At 43.7% G+C, this 10,646-nt stretch overlaps 1 protein-coding gene across 1 annotated transcript; it reads left to right on the top strand.

Moving 5' to 3' along the window:
* The first annotated feature begins 3,108 nt into the window (after window positions 1-3,108).
* Window positions 3,109-10,217, top strand: LOC121604665 (UPF0687 protein C20orf27 homolog). The gene is made up of 5 exons (XM_041934243.1): window positions 3,109-3,127; window positions 3,956-4,092; window positions 4,783-4,936; window positions 9,245-9,367; window positions 10,017-10,217. The coding sequence occupies exons 1-5, from the start codon at window positions 3,109-3,111 to the stop codon at window positions 10,115-10,117; spliced, it is 534 nt and encodes a 177-aa protein (XP_041790177.1). The 3' UTR covers window positions 10,118-10,217.
* The last annotated feature ends 429 nt before the right edge of the window (window positions 10,218-10,646 follow it).

The following is a 10,646-nucleotide window of genomic DNA, read 5'->3' as shown; positions in this document are numbered from 1 at the left end:
ATTTGGATTTCCAAACACAATAGCCTCTGTCTTATTGTCGTTTAAGTTTAGAAAGTTTATGTTCATCCATGTTTTAATGTCTTTGAGACAAGATAGCAGAGGCTGCAGAGAATCCTTACAATCTACTTTCAGAGGAAAATATATTTGTACGTCATCTGCAAAGGAGTCTAAAGGGACATTGTGCTTGCGAAGGATAGAACCCAGGGGCAGCATGTACAGAACATGTTCAGCACTTTCATTCAGTGCTCACATCTTTTACTTGAGTAAAAGCCCTTCAATACAAGTCAAAATCCAGCATTTAAAATCCTGCAGCTGAATGACAACGTGATTGACGTGTGTCTCACTGTGAATGAGTTTCCTCACTGCTCACCTCTACACCTGGAATAATTGCCTCGACTACCTCCGAGAGGGATTCAGGTTTCCCTGACGAACCCTGTACATCACATGAGTATTTTTGGTTTTCTATTACCAGGACGACTGGCTGCTGAGCGCTCCACCAGAGAACCAGGCTCAGAGTCACTCAGACGCTGTATGTGATCATCTGGTTTTATTTGGGTTGCATCTGACAGTGGATCAAAGCCGCCTGGTCCCTAAAAGAACAGTAGAGTATGTAGGTCTTGTACTTAAAATTGATTTTAGAGGCCATTTTTTGTGTCCTAAAGTGTCACAATTTTGTTATAGGACAGTGGCTCCCAGGAGGATGCACAATCTGTTAGGACTGTATTCCTCTGAGTTTGCCTCTGGACAAGCAAAAGACTCGGTTCAACATGTTTTCAGCATTATTTAGGCAGGGGAACGAAGCAGGCAGACGGGCAAAAGCAGACAACTGTAAGGAATGACTGTGCTGCCGTCAGACGGGAGAACGAGGCCGGTGGGGAACAGGCAGGGGTTCCAGGAGGCTGCTGGGGGCTCGTCAGTTTGAACAAACGGCATAACGAGGTTGTGCTCATGGTGTCCACTAGGGGTCTGCAACGCTTGTTTCTAGGTTAATCCACAGGACAATAAAAGCTTCTCACCCTAGCCCGAGGTCATGGACCCAACTGCAAAAAGTTGTACGGTTTCACATCCAACATATGTTCTGATTTTCTGTTTACACCTTTCTCTCTTAATTTCATCTAAATTAGATCATTAAGAACTTTCCTCCATCTCGTCCATTATGGTTTTTACTTCCTGACCTCCTGCAAACAACCTACACTAATAACATGTGCCTCACACACAGTGGTGGAACCACAACTACGTCTGTCTAACGACAGAGTAAGCAGCCAAATTCCTCTCCCTGAACAACCAGCTAATGTTAGCTTCTTGTTAGCATGCTTTACTGACATGGGATTGCTTTATTTCAGATAATTCAAAGCTACTAGCTGCCGAAGTCATAGACCAAGAAGCATCATACAACAGACTGTAATGTAGAACTGCTTTACAGTGTCCATTCTTCTCTCTCGTGCATGTGCTGCAGATTGTTTTCGCTCTGTGACCATGGCCCACCCCCACCATCCTCAACCATCCTCCCTTCCAAAACTCTGCACACATCATAAATGTTCTTTTTGGGGTCCACACTTGGTTAGTCAAGTGTAGCCTTTCTGTGGGAAACGCTGACGTATGTCAAAATATCACAAACAGTCAAAATAAGAACTGAGGCGTTTTCACAGGCGTTTGATGTGGAGACAGTGGGGAAGCATCTGTGCCTCTATCTGCACACTTCACGCTTGTTCTTGTTCTCTTTGAAGCTACTGAAGTCTGCTACTCATCAGTGGTGTTGGAAAATGAGCTTAAATGCAAGCTTTAGTTTATATGAACATGCATTTTAATGATCTCTTTTTAGTGAGCAAGATCATTTGGCTCAACTCTGCAGCCCCACACGGCCCTTCATTTAGTGCCACTCCTGGCTTTTGTGTAGCAATGTTTTGACCAATGATTGTTATATGTGCTATTATACTGCTTTGAATATTCTAATGTTATTTTAATTGCTAAAGCTTCTTCATTAGCACTAACAGTTTTTGGCCTTCATGGTGACTTACTGACATGTTAACCTGTTCCATGCTTTATATTCTCATACATTCATATTTGTTTGCTACACAAGTACAGCTGAACCTGATGCAGCAGACAAGTTGGATCAAGCAAATGCAGCATTGGAGTTCAGATGAGAAAGTCGAGAGGAGTGTGGGATGTCCCACAACGGCCAGTGCCCAGAGCCCAGACCAGGACCAGTGTGACCCCCTCCTGTGGTGCAGACTTTCTCTGTGCAGTGTGTGTTGCTCGCCATCACGCATGGACTGAGCAGACACGAGCTGCTGGCTGTAGGGATGCGGACGCCGCGCGCGTGTCCGCGGAGAAGGCGCAGGCCCGCGCGCGGCCAGCATGTTTGAGCCTCCTGTGTGTCTGTACGACGCAGCGGCGCCGCGCCAGCGCGTCACGAGCACTGATGCCAGTGTTTCTGCTCAGAAGTGGAACAACAACGTGTCATCGCTGCTGGTATGAAAGTAGAGAGGCGCTGCCCACGTCCAGCACGTCTACACTAAGCGGTGCGTACTTGCTCTGTGGTTAATCTCTCTGGATGATTTGATGTTAGCGGTGACCGGCAGGACTGTCCCCGCGGGATGCTGAACTGATGGGCGTGTACCTGTGCCCCGTCCGGTCGAGACAGTCTCTCTTTGTCCACGCGTTGCAGTTAAACGTATTTTAACCCGTTCTGCGTTCACGCCTTCAGCGCAGTGGCCAAAGGTGGCAGAGCTCAGGACAGGTGGAGGTCTACTTCCTCCATGTGTGTGCAGTGGATGTCCACTGAGATGCTGGGAGGGAGTGATGCTCGCTGCACGTAGGGGTGTCGCCCTCCTCTCTCAGCTGACTCCAGAAGTGAGACATCATCCTCACTGAGCTCATGATGACAAAGTGTTTGTGACCGTTTACTTCAGGAGAATCCAAAATGTTCGTACAAATTTGAGCATCAAGAAAAAGAAGAAGAAAAACAACATATGTGTATGTATGTGTTTATATATATAACAAATGACACATAACATGATGCTGTCTCTCTCTGTGTCCCTCTGTCATTATCTGCCCTCAGGAGGTCAGTGATGACATCAACACTTTCCAGTTCCTAACCACATTACCATGGCAACAGGAAGAAAAGGTAAGTTCTGACAATGTCCGTGTTCATGCGTGACTATGTGTGTGAGTGTTACTGTCGACCAGCAGTAGTTTGGCCTTCACACGGTCATGTCTGGCTGTAACCACCAGGGGGCAGTGTGCCCCTTGCTGTAGGCCCAGCTGCTGTAGTTTACACATTGTATCCAGGAATCCATGAGAAACAGTAGGAAAATGCTTCCCAAACATGACTTTTCTCCTTTTGACTGCTTCCCTCCTTTGTTGTTCGGGCATTAAAAATATAGCCATTTATATGACTATAACTGGGTCTTATTTTCAACTTTGCCATTATTTGTGATTTTGTGTGTATTGCTGACCAAAGATAATCCAACCTAAAACCAAGCCACGACACCACAAAAGAAGTCACACAGTATTGTGCCTTAAACAATGTGTGTCTGTTGATTTAACACAGCTTCTCACTTCCCAGTACTGGACTTCCACCACTGGGCAGCAGCTAAATGTTCTGCTTTAAAACTGTTCAAATATTGTTGGAGCTCCTCATAGTACTACTACAACACACCTTCCAAAAGTTTCTCAGCTCACCTGTCATGTTTTGAAATTCAGGGGCCATGTTGCCAATTCATCCAGATTTTTCTGTCGACTCAGAGCTGCTCTCTGTCATCTTTGTTTGCATCTTCAGTTTCCTGCTTTATAGGTATTTATGAAATGTTTTTTAAAACACGTTTCTTCTTTTGCTTTGTTGTGTTTTTGGCCATCTAGATGTGTTATGACATTATATTTCACTATATCACAGTAATTGTTAACGCCTTGATTACTAAATGATTTAAAATCTGTATTTTCTCTGTATTTCCAGGCTCCACCTCAAAGGCAGGCGGCGTGCGTTTCCCTGACGATGATGAGCCCCCGGGCTCTCCAACACGGAGAGATGACCTGTCAAACCTCTCCACTCTCATTGCTATCCTAGAGAAGGATGGCAGCTACTTGGTCAAGGTGTGTTCCTGCACGGCTGTGGGAGTACAAAGAAGCAAAGGGGCTGTTTCATGGCCCGTCATATGCATCCACACATTTGCATATAACTTAGTTGCACTTGTACAAGCAGTTTACCCAATGACAGGTCAGAGGGTTCACCAAAGTGATCAGGGTGTTCTGGGAACTCTAGGTCACTGTGAATATTCACAGCAAATCTCACAGCAATCTGAGCAGTCGGTGTTAAAATGTATTGGTCTGAACCAAAGCGGTGGACAGACAGCCTTGCCAATTTCATGCACTTATATGTTCATTATAATAATGACTTGATGGACAATGTGAAAACAATGTGACAATGTGAAAGGGGTTGTGATCATGTGAATCAGCAGTTCCCCTCGGCTTTATCGATTTATTGTGAGTTTCAGCTCTATGTTTAGCTGCCTGCCACACAACTTTGCTGTTTTGGTTCACTCTCACTACATATATACATACATATTTACATATTTACAGTCACACATTTATAGCCTAGGTTATCCTGCCACCTGGTGGAGATCTCAAAACACTACAGAGCAGTCAAACTGAGCATAACACTGCTAGTCCAGCTGCTGTAACGAATCCAAAAAAGGATCGATGTTGGTGATTTGGCTTTCCCTAAATTTCTGTTTGCATAATTTACTTTCTCCTTTACTCTTTACCATGCCCTTTCTCTCTAAGGCTGGTTTCCTGAAGAGCCACCACTGTTATGAGATTGTCTTCATCGTCCCTGATGTCCCCACACTGGGCAAAGAGCTCTCCTGTCTTTCTTCCTCCTCTCCAACTCGGAGGTCCTCAAGCCTCTGTGTCCATCGTATTACCTCCACAGTAGAGGGTAAGTTCAAACAATGCTCACAATGTCAACAAACACATGTCCATAACCATGAGTTCTTTACTTCATTATTTAAATTATGTAAAAGTCAAAGTCATCATCATGTTTGGTAGCTAATAGCTGATATGATTGGGTGGTGGGGATCTAATCTATGGTCTGAACGTACAACCACTGCTGTCACTCTGTCAGAGAGACACAGCTGTGCAGGGCTGTGCATGTGTGTTCAAACAGCCTGATGGGAAAGAGGAGCTGGAACTGAAGTTTGCTGCAACATAGTACAAGGTCATCTGGCAACATACTGCTTTGTACAGTCACATACATGCAAGCGCACTCCTGGAAGCATACCTGGTTTTCTCAAAGCATGGAAGATGTAAAATCATTGCTGTTACAGAGGTAGAAAATACAGTCCTGTGGACTTTTAACACCCTTTGAGTTTTTTGGTGGCTGATAAGCTGTTAGACACATGAATCTTTTACCCAGACTTCCTGGATGATATTTTATCTTCTCACCTGGGCCTGTCACAACATGCTAACTCTAAGAAATGTATTTGATGTTGTAGTTCTTTTTGATTACTATGCATGAATGAATGTACAGTGTGGATGGTTGGTTGGGGTAGGGAGGGTTTCCTCAGGTCTACACCTGAGCCTACTCATTGTTGGTTGTCTGCCTCTTGGTCTACTATGATGGCTTGCCAGACTGGCTGCGTGCAGCATACTGATAGACTCATTGCACAGTCTGTCCATCTGCCTCCCTTTCGTATTAATCTGTTTCCCTGCTTCTGTAGATTGTGCAGGTTAAAACTCTGTAGTCATCAGACACTAACCAAGAGACTGTGCATTAGTAGAAATTCGGTTTACAACACACACATACCCACAAACACAAAGGGAAATATGAGCTGTCCTCTGGATGTTTCAGTCTTGCCCTTTTTGCGAACACATGCAGGTTTATGGTCAGATAGAGGACTGATCAGTGGTTATTAGTATTCAAATTGAGCCAATGATTTCTGATGGCTAACCACCATTTAGTCAGTTACTGGAGCCAGTAAATGTCAAAGCAAGCAAAAAGGCCTTGGAGGTGCTAAGGTGGAATGAGCAAGCACTAACCACCACAGCTGAGTGTGATAGACCCGGATTGCTGGCAATTTACACAAATTTTGTATTTAGGGTTGTAATTCATCTTATCGGCCTTGTCATCTGCTGATTTTTAATGTAGCAACATCAAGTTAAAATTTTTATTTGTAAATTGGCCGGGCTGAAACATTGGCTGATATTAGCTTACTGCAGATATAGAGGTATCCGTGTATATGTCAGCTGACAAATGACCCAAAATTGGTTTGAGCTGAGACAATTTGAAAACAGCACTACAGAGTTAGTCCACTAGAGAACACTGAAGATTTGCGACTTAGTATCTACCTTTCTTTCTGTTCTTTCCTTTCTTCTTTTTCTTCTTTCTACCTCAGATCTAGTCAACTCTTTCCCAAAGTTAGTTTGTGTGTTAGACACTTTTGCCTGGCCATAATGCTGACTGTGGAATTATATAGCTGGATGAAGAGTCCCTAGTTTCCTGTTAACATACAGTGATGCTTCAGTGACTACATCGTGCAAGGTTCAAGACCGCGACCTTTAAGGTGTGAATGCCTGTAAAGGCACTTGGATGTGTGCAAGTATGGGTTTGTAAATAGAGAGATTAGGGCTGCACGATTATGGAAAAAATGATAATCACGATTATTTGGATCAAAATCACGATTTCGATTATAATCACGGTTATGCAAAAGTTTTTCTTTGAGAAGTAGTTTCTGGATGGCATCTCGTATCTTTTGTCCAGCGTTTTGATCATCTCTTTGAATGCCTCGTTGTTAACTGTGTTAATGGGAGCCATGGCTTTGGCTATATAAATGGCAACTGCTTGTGTTATTTCTTGGTGTCTTCTTGATGTTGATGCATATGGTGTTGCAAGATTAAGTGTAGCATTTATGGTTGTCTGCGCTGGGTGTTTGGGACGGATATGCGGGGGTTTGGGGACTTTTCTTTTCATACACTCGTCGTATTTTCCCAAATGATTCTTCTTTAAGTGGTTATACAGATTAGTTGTGTTCCCCTGCGGAGCGGACATAATTCGCCCACAGTCTTTACACAACACCTGCTTTTGTTCGACATCACCTTTTCTGAATCCGAAATAGCTCCATACAACAGATGTGTAGCCCTTTCGAGGAACGAGCTCAGACTCCTCACCTCCGGAAGATTGATCAACTTCTGTTCCCACTGTCTGTTCAGTCATTTTCACCAGAACTCATCTTTATTTTCACTGATTCAGAAATCGGCTCTACAATGGTCACTCTACCAATCCCTCTCGCTCTCACCACTTGAATTTGACTGGTATGATAGCACCGCGCTAGGCGGAGAGGAGCTGAGTTTAGCTTGCTTGTTGGTGGCTACTAATGCGATGCGGCGTGCTCTATGACTACGGCCGCCCCCTGGTGGCTGGTGGACAAATATACTGTTTTTCTTTATGCTGCAGTCAGAAGAGCGCCCACTTATAAAATAATACAGAAAATGACAAAAAAGGAAAAAAATCGCGATTTTGGCTTTGTATAATCGTGGCGGCCAAAATCGCGATTTTGATTAAATTTCGATTAATTGTGCAGCTCTAAGAGAGATAGAGCGAAAGGTGCTCAAAGCAAAGCAGAGGGGATCCTAATTGCCAGCACAATAACTGTCTCTTTCTCACACAGTAACCCGGCTTGCGAACTTAGCTCAGAGTTCATCAGAGGTAGGACTGGTCCTTTAACTGATAAACTGCAGCTTTAACCAGCTGGGGGCTGGTTGTGGGTTCTGGACTGTGAGTTGGCTCTGAGCAGGGTTTGAGACATCTTACTTAGCTGAGTCAACAAGCTCTTTATGCCTTGATCATGTTGTCTGAGCAGGATGCCTTGTCCAGTGAGAACTTGTTGGATTCTAGAAGGTTTAGAAGGGATTCCGCCTCCACTGAGCTCATGTTGTGGCCAGATATCGTTCAGGGCTGCAGAACTAGTGAAAACACATGCAGAGTCAGAAAGTGAAAGATATTTATTGTAAAATACTGACAGAAAATGGCTGAAGGGGACTAATGGAGCTAATAGCAGAGAGTTATGGGGGTATGTTATACCTGTGTTTTAGATACACTTTGAAACATTATTTGTCTGTGCTGGATGTTGCTCACTCAGCTGTTTGTCAAAACAATGTCAGGTGCCATTAGGAACACTGGCTGGGGAAGCTGAGAGAGAGTGAAAGTCCACACTCAGTTCTGCATAAGCTGTTCTACTCACTTCTGTAACTCAGAGGGTTTTCTTACATCAACATTCTTTCATCTTCCTGAAAAGCTGAAATGAATAACTACTATTGTACTAGACAGAAAAATATTCATGGAGATGAAGGGAAACCTGATGTGGAAAGTCAGTGATAGCAAGTGTCTGTGTGATTTGACCTTCATGGTGAACATTACCGAGAACCTCTCAGGGCTGAACCTCAAGCTCCAGCAGTTTCCCAGCTCTCTGTTTTCAAATGTGAAATCATTTGAAATTAAATTAAAGCTGTGGCAAGTGCAGCTGGAACGAGGGAACCCTGCATTTTCCTCCTCTGCAATAACAAAAGCTGCTGTGACATCTGAATATGCTGCTCAGGATGAAAACTCCTTCAGGCATTTGGTGAGACATTTCAGGACATGAAAAGCAAACAACTGAACATATTTGCTGTTTAATGTGGAACCAGCTGATGTGCCGACACAAAATCATTATGCTGCAAAGCAACAACCTAATACTGAGAGCAGTTTGTTTCAAAACTGACTGTTGTGATGGATTTTCTGCCATTTGGAATTTTTTGAAAAACATTCATATGAACAGAACTTGTTTTAGTTAGACTCATCAATATCAATACCAAAATGGGTATACGGCACCATGGGACTGAGATACACATTTCTATTAGAAATGAGCAAGATTGGTCACAAACTATGACTGAGCTTAAAGGGAAAATGGCCAGAATTCCATCAGCTTACATGTACATGCTCTGGAGCCAAGTATTAACCAAAATCTGAAGTGCCATAGTGATTGGTTGAAGTGGGAAATGCTGCTTGCGGCGACTGTGTATGTGTAACATGAAGGGGCTACAAACTGAAATTTCATTATGCAGCCCCATTGATACCTTGATCACTTCCCTTGCTCCTCTCCTTCTACATCAAGCCAAAGTCAAAGACTCCTTCCATGCAGCTGAATTTAAAATGGTAAACAAAATTGCAAGCAAAATAGTCTAAATGAACCCTCTCCCTCTGCTTCCTTAGGGGTAAAAGTAACATGTGAGTACAAGACTCACCAGGAGGGGGTGCTGCAGGAGGAGATCACTCTGCTAACTAGAGGGAGAAAGGACAGCAGTCTGAAAGTCAGACTCCAGGCCAGGGTGATTGGTATGTGTGAGCACACACATACACACACACACACACACACACACACACACACACACACACACACACACACACAAACATCTTTGCACAGCTATCCTTGTTAGGACATTGCATTGCCTTCCATTCACAGTGGACTGCATAATCCAAACCATAACCTTAACCACTGACCCAAAAATCAGCTTTTTCCCAATTGGACAAGCTGTCCCCAATTAATGGCCTTTGGTCTGACTTGTCCCTAAAAGTAGCCTAAGTCAGAACAACACACACATCCACACCATTCCAAAGCATTTGTGAGCATTTAGTGTGTTCATTACATACTTGCACCAGTCAAACTGCAATTTTTGAATGCCACTGCCAATTTAACCTCACACACACACAAACAAAACATTTTCTAGTACACACCCAACATGCAAGTGTGAACCTGAAAATGACCTTAACATGCCACCTTTAAATGCATCCTGCTTTTTTATTTGATACGTGGCCCTGACATAAACACACAGCAGCGTCCCGATAGAGAAAGTCATGGGCAGAGCGTATTAACATGACACCTGGAATGATCAGCAAACTAATCAATACACAGTGTTTCTCTCTCTTTGTCTGTCTGCATCTGTCTGTACCCTTTGCCCTCATTCCTTTCTCTTCCTCTGTCCAGACCCTCATCATGGGACTCCCATGCTGCAGGAGGGGGTGAGGTGCCTGGGTGCTCAGAAAGATGCCCACACAAAGCGCAGCAGTGACCGTAAGAGGATATGATGAAAAGATCCACGCAGTTAATGTATATGTATATCTCTCCAACAGTGTTAATCAGTGACTGGGTCCAGAGGCCAAGGTAGCAATTCAAAACTGCTGTATTTGACTGGGGTCTGTGATGCTATGTTTTGCTATTATGGTATTACAAAATGTTCGTTGGGAAACAACAGGTCAGTCGGATACTGTAATTAATATGGATGCATTTTCACAGCAATCAAAATAGCGTAGAAGATACTTGCTTGATAATGAGGCTCCTTAGCAAGAAAGCTTAATACCACCAGCCTGCAGCTCTGGATGGGCATTTGACAACTGCTATCCAGTTTAGCTAACCATTAGCCTCTGATGGTAGAGGTACAGTAAACCAGCAGTCAACACTCGCCAGCACACACACACACACACACACACACACTGCCTGGAAAAAAAAGTCATTATCAGTACTGCACACACAGCACAGCACAGTGTAGAAATAGACTGTAAAGGAACTGCAAATGAATAAATTATCATTCTAGAGACACCCAGCCAAGGAAAACTC

This window comes from Chelmon rostratus, chromosome 3, assembly GCF_017976325.1.
Source record: "Chelmon rostratus isolate fCheRos1 chromosome 3, fCheRos1.pri, whole genome shotgun sequence".
Taxonomy (NCBI): Eukaryota; Metazoa; Chordata; class Actinopteri; order Chaetodontiformes; family Chaetodontidae; genus Chelmon; species Chelmon rostratus.
Note: the sequence above shows the minus strand (reverse complement) of the source record. Positions and strands in the feature narration are given on the sequence as shown.

Coding starts and splice junctions, on each gene's coding strand:
- LOC121604665 (XM_041934243.1), top strand. Junction 4,093..4,782: donor ATGGCAGCTACTTGGTCAAG/GTGTGTTCCTGC, acceptor TTTCTCTCTAAG/GCTGGTTTCCTGAAGAGCCA. Junction 4,937..9,244: donor TATTACCTCCACAGTAGAGG/GTAAGTTCAAAC, acceptor CTGCTTCCTTAG/GGGTAAAAGTAACATGTGAG.